At 42.7% G+C, this 26,818-nt stretch overlaps 1 protein-coding gene across 3 annotated transcripts in view; it reads left to right on the top strand.

Moving 5' to 3' along the window:
* Positions 1–26,818, top strand: part of PRKCB (protein kinase C beta) — a 345,649-nt gene that overhangs the window by 256,435 nt on the left and 62,396 nt on the right. For all 3 annotated transcript variants that reach the window (XR_008392698.1, XM_053671475.1, XM_053671474.1), the window contains exon 9: positions 6,290–6,436. Coding sequence is in view for 2 of the 3 variants with exons in the window: in XM_053671475.1 (XP_053527450.1) it covers positions 6,290–6,436 (147 nt within the window). In the remaining variant the exon portion in view is untranslated. The remainder of the gene's footprint in view (positions 1–6,289; positions 6,437–26,818) is intronic.

Raw genomic sequence — 26,818 nt, forward strand, 5'->3', positions numbered from 1 at the left:
CTTGACAGGAATGGCACTTGAGTGTTGACCCTTGCCTTGAGCCTGTGCCCTCCACAAAACCTGGATTATGGCGATGGTTCTGACCAAGTGGGATATTCCTTCCTGGAAACGAGTAGAATAAGCATGCTGGCCTTGAGCTACGTGTGTGTCATTCTCCACTGAACTTGGTGGCTGAGGGTCATTCCTGTATACCCGGCTTAAGACCCAAGGAGTTGACGGAAGGACTCTCCACCCAGTAGAACTGAGAACTGGACACTATTTGATAAAAACAAGGCCTTCCAGAGAACATTTTTTCCATCTCTTTCCCTCACCTTCCTGATGATGTATCCATTTACTACTGTGTTAAAATGTATTACTGTGGGTGCAAAAAAAAGGCCAGTATTTTCTTGTCTCAATTGCAAAATGATTTCTTCTTTCCTAGGTCAGCTAGAGTGGCATTTCAGAACACCAAGGAACATATTTCCTACATGAACAGAGTATTTATCTGGGCCAGTTACAGGCTTAAAGTGAAGGAGTATTTTGTCTGCATACAATAAAATGTGCCCCTTTTACTTCTAGCAAGAGCCCACAGACACTTGTTAATGCCTAGATTATCACTGCTCCATACCATAGTAGTTGCTTTAAAAAATTTCCAACAGACTGAAATCGTTCTTGGACATATAGTGGAGTTTCACTTGACCTTGAACATGAGAAATGTAATCTCTATGCAGTAACCAATTAGCACCCAGAATGACTCAGAAATTGCTTTTAAGTCTCTTATATAGAGAAATTCTGAGTGATGGTAAAATCGAACTGCTGAGATTGGGATAAGAGAATTTCAAAGTAGGGTGAGTGGGGTGCAGTTATTATGAGTGATTTGTTTTGGACATTCGGTGTGAGCTCTGTTTTGGGGGGGCTTTTTTTGTTGTTTTTTTCCTGACTGAGGGCTTGCTGATGGGCCAGGGAAAGGAAGGCACCATTTTAGATGGTTCAGAATGGGTTTTCTGACATTTTTCTTAAAATTTTCTTAGAATTGTTAAGTTTAATAAAATGCTGTCTATGTGCTATTTATTATTTTTAAGTACTTTAGGCATATTAACTCATTCAATTTAATCCTTATGACAACTCCGAATGATAAATGCTATTAACATCCCAATTTTTCTTTTACCAATGAGGAAACTGAGGCCCAGACAGGTTAAGCCACTTTCTTACACCCCACAGCTGGTCGTTGTCCCACTTTGAGTGTCCCCAGCAACAGACCATAAGGATTCAAGTGCAGGTGGTTTCTGTGGAGGAGCTCCCTGGAGGCACCAAAGAGTCGTGGGGAAGTGGTACAGGGAAAGGAAGTCAGCCAGAAGAGCATGCCTTCTCAAGCAAGTTACCACTGTGGGTAACCGGGGTTTTATCCAGCTGGGAGTTGAGTGCTACAAGGCTTCCCAGTCTAGGGACAGGAAGCTGAAGTATCTACTTGCTCCCTTCACTTGTGGCTACGTGCTGCTTCCAGGGAAATAAACTTGCCAGCACTTCCAAGTTGCCCTGCTTGTGGGCTGTGCTTCTCTTGTAACCAGGACATGAGCCCATAGGCAGGATCACAGGTGTCCTGGACAAGCAGCCCAGATGTAGAGAGGAGTGTCCCACAGGGTGTTGGTAGGACACCTGGGCCTGCATCTGTGCAGTGTAGCCTATTCTGTGCCAGTGGTTTCAGATCCAGGCTGCTTGGCTTTGAATCCCAGCTCTGCCCCCTCCTTGCTGAGTAGACAAGTTACTCAGTATCTGAACCTTTAATTTTCCTTCTGTAAAATGGGGGACTTAGCACTTTTTACCTCATAAGGTTGTGTAAGGATTGAATGAGATAATGCACTTAGAACAGCATCTGGCATGTTACAACATTCAAATGTCAGGTTGTCATTATCATTATCAGCTCCCCCTTCAAATAAAGCTCAGAACATGCTCCTGGGCTTGGAAAGGGCTGCTTGTGGGTCAGGAACTCCTAGTGCCTGAGGCTGGGTACCAGCAGGAAAGTGTAAGAAAGTGGCTTAACCTGTCTGGGCCTCAGTTTCCTCATTGGTAAAAGAAAAATTGGGATGTTAATAGCATGTATGGGGAGGGCTGTGGGAGCTCCTTGAAGGGGTGGGGGTGGTCCGAGGAGTCTAGCTTAAGCCAGGACAGGCGTTAGTCATCTGAAATGAAACGCTGGAGGCTGGCTGCTGAGGTGCCTTCACTCTACCCAGCAGAGTCTGAAAAAAGACAGAGCTCTCTGCTCAGAAGTGCAGTCTATTTGTTTTCTCTTTGAACACTGGGTTTTAGGCCTCTAAATCACAGACATGAAAAGGTAACCATTAGTGTGTTCCTGTTTCTCAAGACATATCCAACCCAGAAAGACTGAGGATAGTTTTAATTTGGGCCTCAATTTTAAAATATTTAATCTGATGGAGAACCTGCTAGGCATGAGGTCACTGGTTGTTGAGGCTAATGGTTGTTGGCACCAACTCATTGCCAACAGGAATGTTCAATTTGGGGTGCAGTGAAGAAGGAGACTTCATTTGGTGCAGATAGCTCAACAGCGATACAGTTGCTTTGCTCCGCAGTGGTCTACTCTGTAATGGTCTGCTCTGCTCTGGCAAGACATCTTTGGTGTTTCAGCTCTAGCCTGGGAAACATAGTCTTTAGTCTTTGGTAGAAGGTCTCTTCTCTGAGCCAAAGGGGAGCCAGCTTATATACAGAAATCCCCACCCCTTGATTGGTCCATCTTACAAAAATTAAGACTCCAAATCCTCACAGTTTGATTATTCCAAAGTCACTGTACTGATTGGTCAGAATAGAGCTGCTGTAATTAGTCAGAACTGCATAACTCCGATTGGATGGGGAATGAGGATGTAACTCCAGTACCTGGAACTCCGGGTTACCTGTACTCTGTCTGGCTTGGCTACTAATCAGGGCTTTCCAGGACCCCTCCTCAGGTTTAGTAATTTGCTCACAAGACTGAAGGAAACACTTTTGTTATACTGGTTTATCCCATGATAAGGATACAGATGAACAGCTGTCCGGGGCAAGGTCCAGAGGGGTCCCAAGTACAAGTGCTTCTGTTCCTGTGGAGTTGGGGTGCATTATCCTCCCTGCTTGTGGCTATATCCACCAGCCCAGAAACTCTTGAAACCACATAGTTTATGGAATTTTATGAGACTTCATCATGTCAGAATGATCGATTATTTACTTGATCTCCAGTTCCAGAAGATAGGGGCTGAAAGCTCCAACTTTCTAGTCATAGTCTGGTCCTTCTTAGATCAGCCTCCATCCAGGAGACATTCTGGAGCCCACCGAGAGTCCCCTTTTAGAAAAAAAATGCTGCTGTTACCCAGGTAATTCCAAGGGATTTAGGAGCTCCATGCTAGGAACTGAGAACAAAGGCCAAATAGTAGAATAAAAGATTTTCCCAGCACCCCTATCGATGAGGAAATTGCAAGGGTTTCAGGAGTTCTGTGTCAGCAACACCAGGGACAGAAACCAAATATATATTTCTTATTGTGTCACATTCTATCACTCCATTTAGGTGTAGTTCAAGAACAAACAAAGCCAACATTTGAGGATCAAAGTCAGAGCAGAGATTCCCTGTGTGGGAGGAGGATGGACTGGGAAGGGGCCCGAGAGAACCTCCTGAGGGTGGTGGGAATGTGCTGTATCTTGATTGGTGTTTGGGTTACTTGCATGTATACATTTGTCAGAATTCACAGAGCTGTACACCTAAGATTTCATTTCACTGTATCCACCTCAACCTTTCAACCTTAGTTACAGAAAGAAAGCAATGGTGGATGCTTCATCAGCATGACAAATGGAACCTGACCAATGGGAAAGACATAAACCTTGCAGTTTTAAGCCACTATATATAGGGAAGGGGGACTCTCAATGACTTTGAAATCAGACTTGTGACGTCTTCTCACCTTTTGGCCCACACTTGCTCCTCCTCCGCCTTTCCTCAGTGGAAAGCACCACTGTCCTCCCAGATGCTCCAAACAGCAGAGTTGTCTTTCATTCCTGACCTCCCTCACCCAGTCCACATCCAGTCTGTGTCCCCAGATGGGCCCGCCTCATTCCATCCACACTGCAGACACCAAGTTCAGGCCCTGCCACTTCTACCTTGATGACTGCAGTCACTTCATAATGGTTTCCAAACTCATCTCCTGTAAATGGCTTTCTTTGTTAAGCCCAGAGTGCTCTCCTCCATGTGATAGGCTCACACCATAGCCTTGTGAAAACCCTGTGTGCTCAGAATCAGCTGAATCTTCCTGATGGGGCTTGCAATGTCCTCCTGACCTTCTGGCTGCATCCCAGGCTATGTCTGCCTTGCACTCTGCTCCAGCCAGATGGAATAGCATTTTAGTTCTTTGAATGTGTCTTATTCTTTGTGCCCTAAAGATTCTTTCTGCTGTGACTCCAAATTCTTTTCCTCGGTAACTCCAAAGTACATTTTGGACATAGGATAGAAGACCCCGTTCCTGCTGGAATGCAAATTCTTTAAGCATGGCTATCTGCTTTCCTCCCTGATGGATCCTCCAAATATAGGGCAATACCTGGCATGTAGCAGGCACTCAATAAGTACTTCTTGAATGAATGAATGTTCCATGATATTGAAAACCCTGGGAAGTTTTTTGTTGCCACTTTGTCTTCAAAATAAAAGCAAACAATACAACAATAATAATACCTACCATTCACTGAGCGTCTACTAAGTGACAGGCATGGTGCTGAGAACTTTGTAATGTATTGTCTCATGTGATTAACTCATTTCCTTGAAAAGGCGACTGAAATTTGGAAAAGTTCTTTCACCAAATATAATTGCGTGCCTCTCTGCACCGGGCAATTCACATGCAGTTTGTTTTCTAGTGTGGGGAGAAAGACTATAAATTAAGAAACAAGTAAATATATAAGGTAGTGACAAGAGACGGAGAAAATGAAGTAAATAAGGGGAGAGAGATTGCTGAGAGCTATTTCATGTTGGGCACTTGGTGAAAGGCTCTTTTCTGGTGAGGGAGTTCTCTGGGAAGAGCTCCAGGCTTGGAAGACAGCAAGTCAAAGGTCCTGGGGCAAGAGTGTGGTTGGTGCTTTCAGAGAACAGCAGTGAGGCCGGTGTGGTGGCAGCAGGAGAAGGGACTGAAATCAGAGAATGCAGGAGGACCAGGTTATCTGTGGCCTTTGGCTGTTTCTATGAGAGAGATAGAAAGGTCTGTGATGTTGGGCAAAGGAGCATTGTGAACTTGGGATCATAACCCCAGAGTCAGGATTGTAAACAGCTTTTAATGCCACAAGTTTCTCACTCCTAGAAGCAAATCAGTAACAAGGTTCTGGCAACTGCTGGTCTCCCATTCTGTCCTTGTTCGGGAGCATTTGCTGCCATCTGAGTCACTGTTCTGCTACTCCCATAAGCAGGCCCATCACCCAATGCACTGAGGACACACATGGGCCTCGTTTGCCCATTCATTTACCCATGGAGCCAGAAACTATTTTAGTTGAAATATACTAGGGAAATTGTGGAGAATGAGATATAATCCATGCCCTCAGAGTTTTCAGTGCACTGGGGGAAACAAGTGAACAGGCAGTTATCATCCAATACAAATGGGAAGTGAAATGGATGAAGAGAGCAAGTAGGGACAACTGTTTCAGATCCAAGGAATCGAGGAGGGCTTCCCTGAGGAAGTGAAACTGGGGGTAACTAAGTTGGAGAAAGAAGGTGAGAGAATAGCTATCCACATGGCAGCAGGAACACTTGCAAAGGCCCCGAGGTGGGAGGTGAAAGAATGAAGCTGGGTTGTAGGGAAGAAGGATCTAAGAGGTGATGAGATTGGAGAACTAGGGAGCACCCAGATATTTGCTGGCTAATACCCTGTCCCATATTGGCTAGCAAAAGTCTGAAGTCTTTATCTTAAAAAGAATGGGTCACCAATGAAGCATTTTAAGCAGGTGGTGACTCGGTTGGGTATAAGGAAGTGAAAGCTTGTTCTGGCTGCATGGGAATCCCAGTGTTGAGGGAACTGAGGTAGGGGGTGATGTTGGTAGAGACAAAAGGAAGATGAATTCTGGAGGCAGCTAGGAGGAAAACGTGACTGTTCCTGGTGTGAATATGAGGGCTACAAGAGAATTAGAGGTGTCAAGGATAGTCTCCAGATTTAGGCCTTACAGAATAGATACGGGCCATGCTTTTCACAAGGGTGGAGGTGGACCATGAGTAACAGGAACCACAGTGTGCAGTGTCTACATGTGTTTTCCCACGAAGGCATCCTCAAACCTTAATGATGTGTCTGTGTGCTTCCCCCTCCAGAGAGCCAAGATCGGCCAGGGAGCCAAGGCTCCAGAAGAAAAGACGACCAACACCACAGCCAAATTTGACAACAATGGGAACAGGGACCGGATGAAGCTGAGTGATTTTAACTTCCTGATGGTGCTTGGGAAAGGCAGCTTTGGCAAGGTATAGTGTGGCTGGGTGGCGATACCTGCTCCAGAAGAAAGGAGTAGCAAAGGCAAAGACATTTGCTGCTCATGTGGGGTTTGCATTCTAGTGAGGGAGGGAGTAAAAAGTAAACAGGTCTACACTACAGTTTGTGGTGAACACTGAAGGAAATGAGTAGAGTGCTGTGTCGCAGACAAACCAAGAGAGGACCCACTCCAATTGCCTAAAGAGGTGACATACAAACTGAGATGTGAGGATGAGAATGAACCAGCCATGCATTCAAAGAGCTAGGAGAGAACAACACGTGCAAAGGTCCTGGGGTGGAGAGGGCTTGACACATTCTAGGCACCATCAGAAAGTGTGGGGCCAAAATGTCATGAGTAAGGGAGGTAGTAGGATGTGAAATTGCAGAGATGGGCAGGGCCTGATCATGCACAGCCTGTGAACTCTGATGGGGAGTTTGGATTTTTATTCATAATGCAGTGGGGAGGCACTGAAAGTTTTTAAGCAGAGAAATGTCATGCAATCCGATTTGCTTTTTGGAAAAAAATCACTCTTGCAGCCAAGAATGGAGGCAGTTCCTTCCACATAGTAACACAGTTGAAGGACAGCACTGGGACTCATAGTGCCATTCTGGATGGTTTTATAGATACTGGGAGAGGCTGTTTTACTGAAGTTGAGATGGTGTTGTGAGTATTCCTGGCTTGTTTAGTGTGGTTTTGAGACTTTTAATCTCTTTCTGTGCCAGAAGTATAAACCTCATACCATGAACTCAGGTATGTAAAAATGTAAATTTCTTTCCCACCTCTGTAGCTTAGGTAAAAACCTGAGAGTTATCCTTAAGTTCTTTTCAAATGGCATATACCCCAGCATGTACAATCAGTTGGTGAGTCCTGACACCTGCTTCTCCAAAGCATGTTATGAACCGATTTCTCCCCATCTTTTCTAATGAGACCCTAACCTAAACCATATATACTATCTGGATGCTGCAGAAACTCCTATGTGGTTTCCCTGCTTCCACATTTGTGACCTATAGTTAATATACCTTGATTATACTTAGCAGCTGTGATCATTTTTTAAAATACTGCATTAGGTCAAGACATGCCTCTACTTAAAACACTCCAACGACATCTGGTCACAATTAGAGTAAACTCTATACTATGTCCTTGGCTGACATCATTCTTTATGATAATCCTTGATGTAATTTCTGCTTGATGACTTTTTTTCTTCTCCTGTTACCCAGTGTGCTTGGGCCACAATAAGGGTTCTTGGGATTTGAAACATACAAAGCTCCTTCCTGCTTTAGAGCATTTGTGATGCATGGCTGGCTCCTTGTAATCCCCATCTGAATTTAGATGTCCCCTCTTCTGAGAATCCTTCCCAGACCACCTTCTCAGAGAGTCATTCACTCATTCTTCATTATATTCAACTCATATGGCATGCCACCACCAGATGATACTTTTCTTGTTTGTTTATTAGTTTGTCTTTTTTTCTCCGCCTAAGATCCGACTGCCACAAGAGCAGGGACCTTCTGTGTCGTGTTACCACTCTACTTCCAGTGCCTATGGATTGAATTAATTCAGGGCCTAGGCTGAATGCACAGATTTTTCTCAGTCAAAGGTCATCTGCTGGCATAGAGTCAGGGATCTGACCCGTGGTTGGAAGAGCCTCCCATGGAATGGGAGTTGAGAACAGGAATGTGCAGTAAGGTTACTGGGCAGCCCCGAGTACTAAATAAGCAGTTGGCAATAGTAATGGTCCACACTTCTGCGGGCTTTTTTGCCAGCAGCTTTGAACAGCCTGTATGTGGAAATGGATTGAGCTAAGGGCAGAGCTTAGAGAATCAGTGAACCAGGAAATTACAGTAATAGGGATAATAAGGTAGGTAAGGATTCTTGGATGAGGGATGCCCAGTGCTGAGCCAATGGAGCCTGCTTCTAGCAGGTTCCCAGTAAAAGTGGGATGAATAGAAGAATGCAAATAGTGTCTGGACTGGATTGGAAGGAAGTCAAAGCAGGAAGAGGGTTGTAACCTGGGTGGGAAAGAAGGAGTCTGGAGGCCTGGGTATGAAAGACAAATTGATGGGGTCAAAGGATTTAAAATGCTAAGAAGAACAGAGAGGCATTTAGACCCCAAAGATGGGTGGTTTCCATGATGACAAGGAAGAAAGTAGCCTAAATGAAGAGGTTCTAATAAGCTGAGGCTGTTGGTAAGCTTTAAAAAATCATACTTTTTAAGTAAGCAATATATTCATGGTTCATAATTAAAATTCTATTTAAAGGGTATATATTGAGGAGTCTTGCTCCCACCCAGGTTCACTCTTTTCATGTCCACTCAGTGCTACTGCCCTCATACAATAACACTTTTGCTCATTTAATTTGCATCTTTCCAATGTCTGTACACTAATTTAACAAGTATAATGTTAAATTATACTTGTTATAATTTAACAATGTGCATTTTTATTCTTGGCCTTGTTACCTCATAAGTTAACAAGGTGGGTTGAAGAGTTTTTGATTGAGGAATGGAAGCTCCAGAGGGCCTCATGGAGAAGGTTGTGGTTGCAGGGGTGGGTGAGGAATGGAAGCTCCAGAGGGCCTCGTGGAGAGGTGGGAGAGTGGGTCACTGGGAAACAGTAAGGGAATGAGGGAGAATAGATGATACGTTTCCATGGAAACTATTATAATAATTGAGAGTTCTGTTTCAGACTTGGGATGTGGCATCAAATAAATCACAGATGATGACATATGCCATGAAAGCAACTAAGATAATAAAAACCTCTGTGATACTTTAGAATACTTTAGATACCTTTTCCACTCCAGTTTTGCCAATCGTGGTTTCATGTTAATATGGTTTTATATTTATATGCCCATTGTTAACATTTTGCGGTCTAGTTAGGCAGATAGAACAATCCCCTTAAAGGGAAGAATGCAGCAGGCTGGTTACTGTCCCCCTCCCACAGGTGAAGTAGATGACCTGTGGGCCATCCTGTTCACACTTCCCCTCCCCCAGGTCCACTGTGTCAGATCTGGCCCAGAAAAACATGCTCTGGAGCACCATGATAATTGGTGAACTGATCAGTGAGTGATGTGAGCATTTTGCTAAGACCTGTGGAAATGAAAAGGAGAAAGCAAATGTGAAAGCCATTGAGAGCCAAATGAGAAAGCTTTGTTTCAGAACTTTTTAAAAAGGAAACTTTAGAGAGCTTGCTTTCCTGAGAGGATTGCCTGGAAGGATCATCTCAGTAGAGCAGGGCCTCTTGGCATGTCTGGCTGACTTGGAGATACATGCTTTCTAGAACTGTTGTTACAGAGTGGTCAGATGTATTATTCACTTATTTAATATTCAGAAATTGATGGCATTTTTATATACCAACAATGAAGTATCAGAAAGAGCAACTGAGAGAAAACCCATTTACTGACTATAGCAACAAGAAAAATAAAGGGCCTAGGAATAAATTTAACCAAGGAAGTAAAAGACCTGTACTTGGAAAGCTATAGAACACTGAAGAAAGAAATTGTGGAAGATACAAATATATGGAAACGTATACTGTGTTTATGGATTGGGAGAATTAAGATAATTAAAATGTGTATACTACCCAAAGCAATCTATGGATTCAATGGAATTCCATTAAAATACCAATGGCATATTTCACAGATCTAGAATAAACCAAAAATTTATTCGGGAACCAAGAAGAGACCCTGAGTAGCCTCAGTGATCCTGAGAAAGAAGAATAAAGTTGGAGGGAGCACAATACCTGATGTCAAACTATACTACAAGGTCACTGTAATAAAAACAGCCAGATACTGGCATAAGAACAAACACATAGAAGAAAAAATGGAACAGAATAGAGAGCCCAGAAATAAATCCATGTCTCTATGGTCAATTAATATTTGACAAAGGGGGCATGAGCATACAATGGGGGGTTGAGATAACATCCCAACTTCCTCTTCAGTAAACACCTCATCTTCAGTAAACATCCCTCTTCAATAAATGGTGTTGGGATAATTGGACTGGAAATGGAAAAAAAAATGAAACTAGACCACCAGCTTACACCATATAGAAGGATAAACTCAAAATGGATAAAGGACTTAAATATATGTCATGATACTGTAAAAGTTCTAGTGAAAAACATAGGCAGTAAAATTTCAGACATCCTACGTGGCAATATTTTTGCTAATGTATCTCCTAGGACAAGGGAAATAAAGGAAAAAAATAAACAAATGGGACTACACCAAATTAAAAAGCTTCTGCACATTTAAAGAAATCATCATCAAAATGAAAAGGGAACCAACCATATGGGAGACCATATTTGCCAATGATACATTGGACAAGAGTTTACTCTAAAAATATATATAAAGAACTCATATGACTCCACTCCAGGAAAACAATCCAATTAAAAAATGGGCAGAGGACCTGAATAGAAACCAAGAAGGACATACAGAGAGGGTCCATAGGCATATGAAAAGATGCTCAACATCACTAGCTATCAAATTAAAACCAGAAAGAGCTATCACCTGTCAGCATGGCTATCATTAATAAATCAATAAACAACAAGTGCTTGTGAAGATGTGGAGAAAAGGGAACCCTAGTGCATCACTGGTGGGAATGCAGATTGGTGCCGCCACTGTAAAGAACAGTATGAAATTTCCTCATAAAATTAAAAATGGAACAGCCTTGTGACCCATCAATTCCACTGTTGGGACTAAGAATCCTGAAACAACAATTCAAAATAACTTATGTACCCCAAGTTTATAGCCATGCTATTTACAAAAATAGCTAAGTGTTAGAAATAGCCCAATTGCCCATCAAAAAGTAAATGGGGACAACTGTATTAGAATAAACAATGAAAAAATAAAATAGTGTTATCTTTCATTCTCTGTTTTTTATGACTTCTTGTCTCCAGCTTTGCCAACCATGACACTTCCCAGGAATTTAACCCCACTGGTTGTCAAGTGATTCCTGGAGCTCAAATTGTGCTTGAAATCTGTAATTTGGCAGATGTGTACTACCTAGTTTGATTATGTAATATTTGCATGGTTCCTAATCTCACTGAACCTTTCTCTAAAAACTTTATTATAAAATATTTTAGTTCAGAAAAATTGGATTATATAATGAACATCCATAATACCCATTGCCTGGATTCTACAATTAACATGGTAATGCACTGTATGTGCTTTATCACATATCTATCTGTTTGTCTCCAGGTTAACCCATTCTTAGTGCATTTCAAAGCAAGTTGCAGACATTGCTACACTGTAGCCCTAAATTCTTCAGTGAAGGGCAGAAATAAGTGTATCAACCTATGAATTTTGAAAAATGCATACTTTGAAATCCCATGGGGGTGTACACATTAATCAAAAAGCACACAGATGTAAGTGCCACTGAGTCTGATGGGTACTGTGAGAGTCAAAGAGGCCCTCACTGAAGGCAGTGAAGGCTTCCATAACAAAGTGACTCTTGAGCCACACCTAAAGGACAAGTTAACTACGCAAAGAAGGGATGGAGTAAATGAAGGTCTTAGACGGTCTCCTCTTTCTGATCACACCCCAAGCCAGGAATGGTTGATCTGTGTGGTGGTCAGGGCACCTAAGCTGCTTCGTTAGCTTGTGTGCATTCAACTTCTGTAACACACACCCCAAATGTATACTGGCTCAGACACTGCAGAAGCCTCATTTTCACTCATGTAACAGTACAAGGTGGGTGTTCCTGGCCTCACCCACGTTCTCCATATGGTAGTTGAGGGACCTAGGTTCCTTTCATCTTATGTAGCTCCATTAATTCCTATGGCCTTGTTTTTGTATACATTCAGATGGTGGAGGGAGAAAGAGTATATTGGAGGCACAAGTTACTTCTTAAAAGTTTTAGTTCAGAAGTGGCACCCATCACTTCTGCTTGCTCACTGCTAGAGAGAATTTAGTCATATGGCCATGCCTCAGTGCAATTGGGAGAACAATTCTGGTGGAAAGCTAGTGGTCTCAGTGACACTCTGTACTTTTCAGCTGCTGTTGGCATTTTTCTTAAAGACACAAAAAACCTTCTGACTTCCCTCCTTATAACTCTCAGTTAACATGCCCCACAAACAGAAGAGTTCAGATTCTTCCTCTTGGTGAGATTTCCTTCTAGTCCTTGAGGGCCTGAGTGTCACTAAGGAGGCCACTGAGGATTAGGCTGTGGCTTGTTCCACTAAGGCCCCACTAGACACTTAGCACTTGTGTGCTGCTCTCCAAGGTTCTGATGTCAGCTCATTTAGCTCAAACTTCAAGCTGCAACAGGGTTAAGTACAACCTTGGCTAAGTTTCCTAAATGTTAGTTATTCATGAACCTGTTTATCTTGGCTATGTATATATCTACTTTATACTATCTTAAATATTTTTCTTTAGTTGATTTAGATGACTCTTCTTTTTCTTTACACTACCTGAAGCAATAATATATGTGAATCCACAGTCTTGATCTGCCTGTTATATATTTATTTTAGTGTGTTTTTAGGATAATTTATTAGCAGAAAAATAATTCTGTCTGTACTGCTGATGGTACCACATCTTGTGAAGAAATGTCTGAAGATCTTACACTCACAATGACATTTTGGTACTTCAATTACTATTGTATTTCTAAGAACATGAAGTATTTTTGCTACATTTTTTGTTCATATCTGGAAGGTACTGAAAGTCTCTGATCTTTCCTGTCCCCCATGCCTATTCCTTTAGATGAGGAGCACACTTGATATATCCTGTATTCTTACATTTTTTTCCTGTGATCTTTACCCTTCTTTCTCTGTTCTTTATTCATTGAATATAGCCAGAGAATCAGAACACTCTTTTGAGATTGGCTGCCTCCACTCCCTCCCCATGCACCCATGTCTTATTCTTTTGCACTATGACTTCTGTCCTCAGCAACTTCTGAAACACCTGTCTCCTTGATTGTCAGTGATCACCTACCTCCTAACCATATCTGAGTACAGGTGTGGTGGCTGTTTATGACAGCAGAGGACAGACATCAGAGAAAGGAACTGGGACTAAGATTGGACCCCTATCCCATTCAAGGAGAAGTTATAGCTTTTATTTATTTATTTATTTTATTATTTTATTTATTTTTAATTTTTTAACATTTTTATTGATCATGCCATTACATTTGTTCTATTCCCCCACCTTTCCCCTCCACTCTGCACACCCCTCCCCCACCATTCCCCCCTTTAGTTCATGAACACCTGTCTCGAGTTCTTTAGATTCTGTATTTCCCCTACTATTCTTACCCTCCCCCTATCTATTTTCTATCTACTGTCTGTGCTACTTATTTTCTGTACCTTCTCCCCCCTTCTCCTTCTCCCACTCCCCTGTTGCTAACCCTCCATGTGATCTTTATTTCTATGGTTCAGTCCTGATCTAGCTGTCCTCTTAATTTGCTTTTGTTTTAGGTGTGGTTGTTGATAACTGTGAGTTTGCTGTCCTTTCACTGTTCATCTTTTTTTTATCTTCTTTTTCTTAGGTAAGTCCCTTTAACATTTCATATAATAAGGGCTTGGTGATGATGAACTCCTTGAATTTGGTCTCATCTGAGAAGCACTTTATCTGCCTTTCCATTCTAAATGAAAACTTTGCTGGATAGAGCAATCTTGGTTGTAGGTCTTTGGTTTTCATGACTTGGAATACCTCTTTCCAGCCCCTTCTTGCCTGTAAGGTCTCTTTTGAGAAATTAGCTGACAGTCTGATGGGAACTCCTTTGTAGGTGACAGTCCCCTTATCTCTTGCTGCTTCTAGGATTCTCTCCTTCATTTTCATCTTGGCTAATGTAATGATGATGTGCCCTGGTGTGTTTCTTCTTGGGTCCAACTTCTTTGGGACTCTCTGAGCTTCCTGGATTTCCTGGAAGTCTATTTCCTTTGCCAGAACGGGGAAGTTCTCTCTTATTATTTGTTCAAATAGGGTTTCCCCTCGTGACTGTTCCTCTTCCCCTTGTGGTACCCCTATAATTCGAATGTTGGAATGTTTAAAGATGTCCTGGAGGTTCTTAAGCCTCTCCTCATTTTTTTGAATTCTTGTTTCTTCATTCTTTTTTGTTTGGTCATTTTTTCCTTCCTTTTGGTCTACTCCCTTGATTTGAGTCCCAGTCTCCTTTCCATTACTGTTGGTTTCCTGTGCATTACCATTCATTTCAATTAGTTTAGCTTTCATATGTTTCTCTAATTTGTGACTATAATCAACCAGTTCTGTGAGCATCCTGATCACCAGTGTTTTGAACTGTGCATCTGAAAGTTTGGCTATTTCCTCATCACTTAGATTTATGGGCTCTGGGGCTCTGAGTTGTTCTTGAGCCATTTTTGGTCTGTTCCTGCCTGTTACATATGAGGAGCGGAGCCTTAGTTGTTTACCAGGACGGGGCCACTTAGGTCGCTGGTTTGTGACGCTGTATGTGGGGGCGGGGTCAGAGAGGGAGCAAAGGCGGTCCTCTCTGCTCTCTCAGTCCCTCCCACCACTCGCCCTGGCCTGTTTATCCGAGCGGAAATGTGCGAGCCTGCCGCCCTGCATAGTGTGGTCTCAAATGCTCGCCTCTTCACTGGTTTATCTGCACACAAATGCTCCACTGACTGCAGACAGCCAGCCTTGCCTCTTCCCTGTGTCCGCTGGTAGCTAGCCAGCACCTGGGATCTGCGCCTTCGGCTGCTTGCTCACCACCCGGTGGGGGATTTTTTTTCCGACCCGCTCCGCTGCTGGCTTTGCTCCTCTTACCAGTTTAGCTGAGCATTTTGTTGTCTTTGGACTCCGTATTGTCGATTTTCTGAGTGGTTTGGTTGTGCTTATTGTTGTTAAAACTTTGTTTTTAGATTTGGTTGTGCACGGACGCAAGGTGTTTCCACCTACGCCTCCATCTTGGCAGAAGTCCAGTTATCAATTTTATAATAACTGCTTTCTGAGAGGCATAATTAAGGATTTTTTCATTTAAGGAGTATTTATTGAGCGTCTCCTATGTACTAGGCACTCTTCTTGGTTCAGAGGACATGGCTGTGAACAAAACAGACAGAAACATCTCTCTTCATGGCATGTGTATTGTAGTGGTGGTGGTTGTGACAGCAGTAATGATGATGTTACCACCTGACATTTCGAGTCCTTACTGTGTGTCAGGCTCTGTTGTAAGTGCTCTATATGCTTTATCTCATACTTACAGTGTAATGTAGCTACTGTTATCCCCATTTTACAGATGAAGAAATGAGATGCAGAAAGTGGAAATAACTTACCAAAGTCACACAGCTCTTTTAGCAGCATTTAATTGACCAGGTTTGGTTTAGATATGTGTGATCTTGGGTTTTTGATTGCAGATACTTAACACTTGCATTCCTAGTCTATACAGTGGTCCCCCCTCCATTACCACAAACATATTTTGTGAGGTTAACCATCTTATTCTCTTACTTTCTCATTTTTCTCCCGAAGTACTAGGCAGAGTTTTCATGCCTTGGTTTTCCTCTGAGCCTCTGCCATTAGACACAGTGTGTTGCCCATAGTGATGACAGCTCTAGATTTTCTGTTCTTCGCTCATCACTCTGTGCCTGTCCATTACCCATCTATGTGCAAACACTCATTGAAACTGTGAGCCATCAGAAGGGATTCCTGGAAGAGCCCATGAGAATGGACATCACTCATCTAGCCTAGGCTCTTCTAAGACTATTCTTGCAGGCTTCAGCAAATGGGATCCTCCAAGTCTTGGAGGCATCCCTAGTGTGTACAGTGACTCCTCAGCTAATTTCTTTTCAAACCTTAACTTCCATTTTTTTCTAATCCTCACCAACTCTATCTTCCATTTCATTCTCCCTACCCCCATTGCCTCCAACTTTACTGATTACCAGGGACCATGCTATGGATTCACATGTATTTCATCATATTAATTCTCACCACAGCCCTGCAAGATAGCTAGTGTTACTGATCCTATTATACCTCTGTGGAAATTGTAAGTCAGACAGGTTGAGTGACCTCCCCAAGACCACATAGCTGGGAAGAGGCATGACTAGGATTCTAGTGATTCTAAGTTTAGTGATTCTAGTTGTCTCTTTCCATCACCGACAGCACTCTTTTCTGCTTTGGGGGCCACCTATCTCCATCAAACTGCTAGTCTTTTCTTTTTTGAAATAGCAGTTTCAAAACTGCTGTAGAGCTGCATAGTGACATCTGTGGGTAACTCCTTCCTCTTTGAAAAAAAAGACTTAAAATTGTATCTTGTGATGATTATAAGGATGAATATATTAATGTGTGTTAAAGCATTTTCTTCAGTGTAAAAGTTTATTTCTTGTGATTTTAAAAGAAATTAAAATACCTTGTCAGCCCCTAAAATGGCTGTACCCCTCCCCTTTCACACTGTGCTGAGTGTGTTTGGTGAAGCTGGCCAGCACCAGCACCCCAACAGAATGTCCCTCAGCAATCTATGAGCTTGTCTCCTGAAAGCCACCTGGTTAGTGTGAGCTTTGGGTTTGGGCACAAGTGAGCTATCCAGAGCTCCAGCCCCAGAAGACAGCACCTTCTGCTGGAACCAAGCACAACCCTGAATTTGGACAGGAAGAAACTTCTGAAGAGATCAAAGTCAGTTTAGTTCAAACCACTAACAAAGGCCTTTTCTAAAGTTTTGGCATTCCTGTGGTAGGAGTCTATCTTAATTTTAATTTCAGTGGTGTGGATGCACATGCACACATACCCGCACATACCCTAGATGTGGTTACATAATCCTGCAGACAAAAACACTCCTCTTTACTTCAACCTGCTATGCTATCTTCCTGCACCATATGGTGAGCTCCTCTATCTCATGGTTCACAGATCGACAGCTCAGTCTTTGTTACCTGCCCCCTTAATCCTCTTCCTGGAGAACCTTGTGGCATTTGCTGTCTGATCTTGGTTTCCTGCCTTCTCCTTGGTTCCACCCAAATTACTGCTCCTTCCTCCCAGGCCCCAGTCTTTCATATGCAATTCTGATTGCTGGGTATTTTTGCCAGCTCTTCTTCCCAAATCCTTATGAGGCTCTTTCACTTTCTGAATTCTTCCAGGTCTCTTCTCAATAAAGTGAATGACTCTGTTGCTGTGGTCCCTACATTCACTCCTCAGAAGATAGTAAATGACAGAACAAGAAATTATAAGGGTCCATTTTCCCCAACAAAAATAATTATATTAAGGAAAATGCACTATCTGGAACTCAAGGCTTAGAACACTCTGCCCTGCAGGAAGTACACTATCAAGTCAGAGTGAGTAAAGGGGCATTTGCTGGAAAGATCTGGCATGTTTCTGTGCATCTCCCAGCAACCAAAGGCAAGAAGTGCAGCTGGAATGCAAAAAGCTTCCAGAAGCCCAACAACCATTGTCTCCATCCTGGGGCTTCCAACCTGTGTCATTCTGCTTCCTGTATGTGCATCACCCCACCTTCCTCAGCTGCATGTCACTCCCCAATTCTCAATGTTTAATTCACAGTTCAAAAATATCCTAGAATTTTTAAACCCCAAGAAATAGAGGTTGATGGGTCAGTATGGCTCGGCCATCCATGTGGTTTGGTTGGCTGTGGCCAGGGGGTGGAGGCACTTTCCCATTCAGCCCTCTGACAGCATGACAGGACAGACTCTGAAAAGCTGATGTGGAATACACAGTTTCCTTGAGAAAAGGAAGAAAACACTGGTGTGTCTTGATACACAGGTCAAAGTGGGAATTTAAGTCTGTATATTCTTTAAAACGTTGCCTGACTCTTTGGGAAAAATAATACAAAGTTAAATCCGGTCCTCTTATTGGAAGGCCAGCTAGCGCCTATTAACATGGAGACTCTGTCTCAGGTGATAATTCATGGCCACTGGTCCAGTGATTGTGCTGTCATAGTTCCTGCCGTCCTCATATCCATCTCAACTGCATCCTTCTGTGCTCTTTCAGAAATTCACAGCTCTGTTCAGATGAATTCCTGGTTACTAACAGTGTAACCCATAATCCAAAACAAACCTGATAGCAAAAATCTGTAGGTTATAATTGTCCAACACCCAGGGTAAATATTTTGGGTGTACAAATATAGGTGGTTGGTGTGATTAAATGTGCTTTAATTTTTATTTCAGTTCCCCCTTACCCCGTCCAGTTTCTCATCCTGAATTGAAAACCACTGTGGGGATGGCAATACATTTTGAGCATTGAGCACTTTTCTTAAGTGTTTTATATGCATTGTTCATTTAATCTTCACAATGATCTTATAAGGTGGGTGCTGTTACTATCTTCACTTTACAGATGAGCTGGAAGATCAGATGGGTGAAAATTAGAGTCCTGCAGCAGTGGATGCAGGTTCCAATCCAGTCAGGCTCCTGAATGTGTGACCACTAAGCCACAAGCCTCCACTGCTCTTAACGTCTGTAACAACACCACCAACAAGCGGAGGCTTGTGTGCACTGGGACGATCAAAGAGAAACAGGCTTGCTTTGTGCAGCTTAATTGTTGAAATGAGTGATGGCCCTTTAAGTGTTTCATTGTATTTTCTTTTGGTAAAAGACATCAATTATCAGTCTGTTTTTCTGGGAACTGTCTAAAAAATCAGTCAAATTAAATCTGCTTTTATTTCTACCATTCAGTTTTGTGTACTATAACACGTTTAAAAGGAAATCGACTAAGCACAAATTTCAACAATAATGACTTTATCTCGTAAGAACACTTCAATAACTGGAATTAATAGCTACCAATTCTATCATATCAATTCCATGATATCAATAGTTAGAAGTGATACAGCCCAGAGTTTTTAAATTGTAGTCCTTTTGCATTTCCCAATCAAACAATGAAACATTATTAAATTGGACTGAACATCTTCATTTGAAACACAGGGGCTAGGCATTCCAGGCTCAAATCTCCTTCCTTTTCCTCTCCCCTATCCCAACAGTCTCTGTGAGTCATTCCTTGCCTAGGTGTAGGGACATTTGCTTAACAAAGCAAGTCCGCAAGAGCCAGGGTTGACTGGGCTGAAAGTACCTCCATTCCAAACCATTTCCTGGGATGGGAGTAAAAGACAGAAAATTGTGCATGAACAACAATTAAAATAAAATTAAAAAACAAACAAAAACAAAACCATTTCACACTTCCATGGGCTTTCTCTGCTACTGGGCAAAATTTCAGCTTGATTAAGGTATGACATGGCATTATTTAAAAAGATCTAAATTTTAGTAACACCTGTCAACCTGACCTTTCTGATCTGAAAACTCAGTTTATCTACCACACAGATCCATGCCGCCCCACTATCAACATCCCCCACTAGAGTGATACACTCACGAGGATCCACGGTCCTACACTGACACGTCATTATCACCCAAAGTCCACAGTTTACATTCAGGTTCACTGTTGATGTACGTTCTCTGGGTTTGGACAAATATGTAGTGACTTGTATCCATCATTGTAGTGTCACACAGAGTATTTTCACTACCCAAAAAATCCTCTGTATTCTTCCATCTCCCCTGCACTCTGGGAGTGCACCACTGGTCTTTTTACTGTCTCCATGGTTTTGCCTTATCCAGAATGCCATATAGTTGAGATTATATAGTATGCAAGCATGTGAAGGGTTTTTACTTTAAATATGGAAGCCTTACATAATAAATCAGGAACTAATCAAGTTGTATCCTCTGAGTATCACTGCATGGTGCTCTTATTTTTATCTGGCCAACTTGAAGGTTGTATCCACACAATGATTCAATCTCCTCAGATCCACACTATTAATTCCCAATTAGCATCTTTTCCCCACTCTACCACTTTTCAGTTTTTCCTGAAGTACTACTTCAGTTAGCCAGTCTACCCAGTTCCTTCTCCAAAACAAGTGATTAGAAGCCAGAAATCATTTCTAGGCTGTTAATTGGTTTGGTCATAGAGGTAAATGTATTTGGTCTCCCAAACCATATGACCACATTTGATTAGTGTGACTGCCATTAAAAAAAAAAAGATGTAAGATAAAATGCATATATGTATGTATAAATAAGCTTAGAAAATTTGACCCAGAGTTTGAATGGTAATAGCACACTTTGTAGAATCAAAATTAGGGTCTTCAAGATAACTTAAATAAAAAATTACTTCACAAAGTTGGAAAAAATAAAAGATGACCTAAAACATGTCAGGCCATCTTTGTGATGGGTGAAAGTTAAAAGTTGGAGAACCTCAAAAGGTGAAGAGTTTACCAACCATGATGAACACACTGTACCGAGTTCTTTCTCTATGTTAATGTCTTAATGTGCCTTATATCATTGAATCATCATATGGCCCTATGAGCTAATGGGCTCCTGTCTACATTTTACTGCTACATCCAACATGCTACAAGTCCTCTGTTTCTCAAGGGTTGGGTGGCATAAGTCAGCCCTTCACCCCTGGCCCAGTCTGAAGGAGGGCTTTGGCAAATCTCCACGCCAGAAAGATGAGTCCGGAGGGCCTGGAAACCATATAGTCCCTTCCTCATTTGGAATTTTGGAAGTTGACAGATGATTTGCTGATTCCACAGGGAAGTCAGTCTCTACTGGGCATGTAGTTCCCTGCAGAAATCATCTTCACCTTTCTAAGAGCTCTCCTGCCCAGCTCTGCCTCTGAGCATAGGCAGTATGGCCTTGCCTTTCATTCTGGCCTCTTCATAGGAATCTCCTAAGACAGATTTCCCAAATTGTGGTATGTGCTCTCTTCCTCTTTTTCTCTTTCTCTCTCTCTCGTCTGTAGAATGTGAGAGAACCATCACACCCACAGGAGTTGGGACATCCCTCTTAATCTCCATAATAATGCTTTCCCTTTAACAGTGGGGCTTGCTGTGTGCCAGGCATGAAGCTGTACATGCCTTATGCCACTTGCTCTCACACTAGAGATGAACTATTGTCATATTACTTGTAAAGACTAGGGAACTGAACTCAGAGAGGTTGAGTAACTTGCCCAAGATAACAAGCAAGAACATGCTAGATTTAGGATTTGAACTCGGGATTCCAGACCTGAACTTATATCTACTATAATTTTATGATTCTGATTAGATATAAACTTCCAGCTCATTAGACTCAGTCTATGTCATAATCTTTTTCTTTCATTGAAGAACTTGTTAGGATACCTGTCACATTGTGAAGATGAGGTTGCTGAAGCTACTCTTGCTTTTGTAATGTAGCTGCACCCAAATTTCTCTCAAAACCCCATCCCTGAGTGGGTGAATGTCCTAGAAAGAACAGGTGGATGTTGTGTGCCCAGTGCCCTTCTCCCTGATTACAAATGCCATTCTCATGGTCTCTTGTCACCTCCCTGCCAGCCTTTTTCTGGGCAGCCCGGCCTGGCACAGGAGGCCCCATGTATTTAGAAGATTCTGATTTGATTGGTCTGGAGTGTGAGCCAAGCACCAGCTCCTCAAACCTCCTCAGGGATTCTACTGTGCAGCCTAGAGAAACAGGTGCTCAGTGTGAGCAGGCACGGCCAGCCCCTGGGAGATGATGGAGAGGGGAGGACGTCACATTTGCTCTGAAACATAGTATTGAGCTGACCTAAATTACCCTGGTCAGGTCTTCAAAGGGACTAGATGGAACAAATGCAGGAGACAGCCTCTGAGAACAGTGGACCCTCAAAGAAATAGAAGCCAAAATAGAGGGGGATATACTCCTGCCAGTGGATCAGCACCAAGTCCTGTGCCTGGTCTTGTTCACAAGCTGCTCCCCAGTTTGGTGGATGTGGGAGAGGAGGGTAGTCCTATAGGCCCATGGTGGACATGCCTGGCTTTAGCTTGCTTCTCTATCTCTCTCCTATGCCACCCTTAGCTCATGGCCCCTCACTGATCCTCTACTCCAAAATTAGTGTTTGGGGATCTGATGATCCCCAAATGTCAGTTTGTCTGTCTGTTTCTTTCTCTCTTAGATGCATCGTCTGAGTTTATCAAATTAGAATCCTTTTTCAAGCCCTCCGTTAGTAGAGTTTGCTGGCCCTGCAATGCTGAGTAATTTAGTCTCTGCTCCTCTCCTCCTCCTCTTTTTCCAACCCTGTTGTAGGAATGTGTTTGAGAACATCATCCACTGTAGAACCACAGGTTCAAAATCATGCAGATATTTCAGGTAGACCTAAGTTCTAGGGAAAGCTTATTTTCTCCTCAAAAAGTGATTTCCTTATATAAAATTTTTGTTGTGTTTCATGTATCTCTCATTGCTTTGACTTCTAGGAGGCTGAGAGTATATACACACACATACACAGTATTTATGTAGGGGTAGGCAAAAGTAGGTTAATAATGATAATAAATAATACAATAATTAAGAACACAAGAATAAACTTTTGTGTACTCACAACTGTAAGCCTACATTTGCCCACTCTGTATATACAGGGTGGGGCTGCATACATGCATATACAAACATATATGCACAATATATTCTATGCAACCATTTTAAACCACTTTTATCAGGGTATAACTTATATACCATAAAATCCACTTGTTTATGTTATATAACATTGAATGCTACCTTTAAATCTTTGTGAAATATGTTTTGGATATAACCATATATATTTAACAATGTTGAGTCCTAAGTAACTGAAGATCTTTAGTGACCTACATCTGGGATTTTTTTAAAACTACTTCTCCCGCTCAAATATTTTCATTCATTCATTTATATGTTCATTCAGGAAATATTGATTGTCTACTATGTGCTAGATGCTGGGGTACAACAGTAAATAAGTCAAACAAAAATAGCTGCTTTTATGGAGCTTACATTCTAGGGAGGGAAGAAAATAAACAGAGGTTAATATAGTGCCAGGTATGGTGAGTGCTGGTAAAAAACAAATTTGTGAAGGGGATAGGGAACAACAGAGGGGGCTGCAACTTTAGAGGAGGCGGTCAGGGAGGATCTCTTCAAGGAAGTCACCCTGAACAAGGTGAGAGAGCAAACTCGTGAACATATCTGGGGGTACAGTCCTGTAGGCAGGAGAGCAGAGTGTGTGTGGAGGTTGGGGGCAAGCAGAGTGGGAGCAGAGAACTAGTCAGAAGCAACTGCAGGAGAGTGGTTTAGAGATTGTGGAAGCTTAGATCAGGAACGAGCATGGATGTGGCATGTATTTTGAATGGAGAACTGACAATACTTGCTGATAGATTGTATAAAATATGTAAGAGAAGAACTGAGGGAGGCTGAATTAGGCTTTGGACATTTGGCAGGTGTCTGTTGACATTGGGGGAGTTGGCAGCAGGGTCTTTGGTCCCTAACTATCTCTGTCCTCTTATGTTAGTATGCACATGGACATACAGTTCCCTCAGGAAGAACCTCCTTAGCCAGCTGAGAATTGAAAATTGGTGCTGGTGAGCGAGGATCACAAGCATCCCCTTTGGTTGTGCTCTGAAAGGATGAAGTGCATAATAACTACTGTAGTGGGTAGGATGATCTCCCAAATGATATATGCTCAGGCCCTAACTGCCGGTACCTGTACATGTGACCTTATTTGGACATGGGGTCTTGGCAAGTATAATCAAGTTAAGATGAGGTCATACTGGATTAGGGTGGTCCCTAATTCAGTGACTAGTGTTTTTATAAAGAGAGGCCATTTGGACATGGACACACAGACACAGGGAAGGGCACTCTGTAAAGACAGGGGCAGAGATTGGAGTGATACATCTACAAGGCAAGGAGCACCAGATTGCTTGCTGGCCCTCACCAGAGCTCAGGGAGAGGCATGGAGCAGACTCTCCCTCAGAGCCCCTAAAAACTCTGCCAACACCTTGATTTCAGACTTCTAGTCTCCAGAATTTGTAGAGAATAAATTCCCTTTGCTCCAGGCTGCTCATTTTATGGTTCTTTATTGTAGTGGGAAATGAGTACAACCAACGGGTATTAAGTACTCATCACCTTTCCCAGCATGGTGCACACCTTGTACCACAAAATCCCCTCAGTATCACCAAAAGCTAAGTATTGTGGGTGTCCTTCTCTTACAGATGAGGAAATTAAGGCTTTGGAAAGTTAAATGAACTTCCTAAGGTCAAGTACTAGGATGTGGTAGAACTTGGACATGTATCAGGACTTCTCAGTCTAGAGTCTGCCCTAATCGTCACGAACACTGACTGACCTATGGTCAGGAACCAAGATTCTAGGCACACTTTGCCATCTGTATTCACCAACAAACTTCCCAGATGGAAGTCCCTGTGCTTCTTCCCTCCATTTTATCTGCTGTTGCCGGAGCTCTACTGTCTATCACGTTTCTCCCGGAAGATGTGTGGGTAGCAGATGTGGCTTGGAATTTGATAAGAACTTCACTTCAACACATCCTTTCCATCTGCTTGGAATCCTCCCACTGTAGGGACAGCTGAACAAACAGCCCACCCCCTCTATGTTGGTATTGACTGAAGTAGAGACTCCTGAAACTGTGTGAGGCAATTATAAAAGGTCATTTCCACTTAAAGGAACATCTTAGAGCACAGCCATCACTGTTGCCAGTGCTATGGCTATTTTTCTGCCATCCTTTCCAATACTAACCCTTCAGGGCCCAGGAGGAGGAAGGAAGATCTTTGCAAGCCACTTAATACTTGGAGTCCGGGACATATCTGTCCTGTTCGTGGGCATGTCACCAGAGCCTAGCATAATGCTGGGCACAAAATTCCCAGTGAACATGTGGACCGGACGGATGAGATAGTGACTGCAGCACGAGCTCAGACTGAGCTCATTGGGAGAAGTAAATGGTGTGTTAGTGGTTGTATAAGAAATGGAGCAAGTCAGTGACTATTCTGTCTGTGGCCATGAATTAGTTCATAGTGTCCCAAGTCTCAGTAGAAGGGTGGGTAGGAAAAGAAGGAAAAGGGCCAGGATCTGGAACCAAATCTAAAACACCCCAGCAATAACTTGAAGACAACAGCTCCACAATGCAACCTTTTGTACTTAGGCTTTGGAGAATCAGATGCGGTGTGGATAAAAGCATGAATTTAGGAGGCAGGTGATGTAGAAAGTACCACTTCCTAGTGGAATGACTTTGGACAAGTAACCAAATTCTCATCTGTAAAAGTGGGATAAGAGGGGTACCTATGCCACACATTTGGGCATTAAATAATACCCAGTGTGAGTAGGACATGGGTGTGATTGTCAGTCTCAGACTAGTCTCCTTCCCTCACATGCCAGCCCTCCCAACATGGCATTTGCTGTTCCTGGCACAAATGGGGTCATTCCCTTTGCACTGTACCTTTCCTTGTCCAGTCTCCCTGCTTGGTGCCTGTGCTACTCTGTCTGCTGGATGTCTTGGATTCTGCTGAAGACTTGCTAGATCTCAGAGAGCTGGGGGTGGCAATCAGGAATCTGAGTTCTAGAGCTTGAGTGCTCTCTTCCTACAGTGTATCCAGGCCAAGAATTACAGATCCAGGTAGCTGAATCCTAAGATAGCATGGATCTCTTCCCTTTGGCTAGAATGTGCCTCCCCCATCTCTGCCTTGCTGGTCCTGGGTCTCTACTTAACTATCACATCCCCAGAGCATCTTTTATTGAGTCAGGGTAAGTCTTCCATTTAAACACTCAGAAAGTGCTGCACAGTTCTTCAGGGGTTTAATCACAATTGAAGTAGGTCATTATTTGGGCCTGAGTATGAACATCGTGAGGACAGGGACCTTGGCATTCCACACCCCCACTGCCTCTCAGTGCCTGGCACATCCTAGATACTTGTTAATGCTGATTGAATGAAGGGGCTAACTGGCCAGCCTTCCAGATCCTGGAAAGACCAGGAAAAGTGACATGTTTAGAGGGCCAAGTGAATTCCATCTCAGGTGCCTCACTCAGTTGAAGCTTTAAAAAAAATTGATTGAAAATAGTGTGCAAACCCAAACCCAAGAATTAAACAAACCAAGGTGACAGGGGCCACATCTGACAATGCTGGGTGGCATTAGTGCTGGTATGAACTTAGATGTTTATTGCTGCATTAACAGATCACCCCCAAAACTCAGAGATTTAAACTAATAACAATCTATCATTTCTCACAGTCCCTGTGAACCAGAAAATTGGGATGTTCACTGGGGCATTGTGGTTTGGGGTCCTTGTAGTGGCAGGAGCTGGGCTTGGAGCACTTGGAGCACCTGGAGCCATCTGAACACCGGGCTCTTGATGCAGTCTCAGGGCCTGTCTGTGCAGCCTCATTCTGTGGCCTTACTAGCATGGTGGCCTCAGGCTATGAAGGCTGATGTCCCAAGAGAAACTGACAGAAGCTATTGACTTAGAAGTCATGCAGGGTCTCCTTGCACATTATTCTGTTCATCGAGGCCACCACAAAGTCCTACCCAGGTTCAAAAGGAGAAGTCAAGGTCATAGATTCTGCTTCTTGATGGAGGAGTGTCAAATATTTATAGACAAGTTTTAAAAGTACCATGGGATATCAGTTCCTTTATGACATGGGGAAAGCTTTCTGAGAAGAGGCAGGGAGATATCTATTGAAAAGGAAAGCTTTCTCTATGACTTCTTTCACTCAGCACAACACC

Source organism: Artibeus jamaicensis, unplaced genomic scaffold, assembly GCF_021234435.1.
Source record: "Artibeus jamaicensis isolate MK-2021 breed Jamaican fruit bat unplaced genomic scaffold, CSHL_Jam_final contig_700, whole genome shotgun sequence".
NCBI classification, from domain to species: Eukaryota; Metazoa; Chordata; class Mammalia; order Chiroptera; family Phyllostomidae; genus Artibeus; species Artibeus jamaicensis.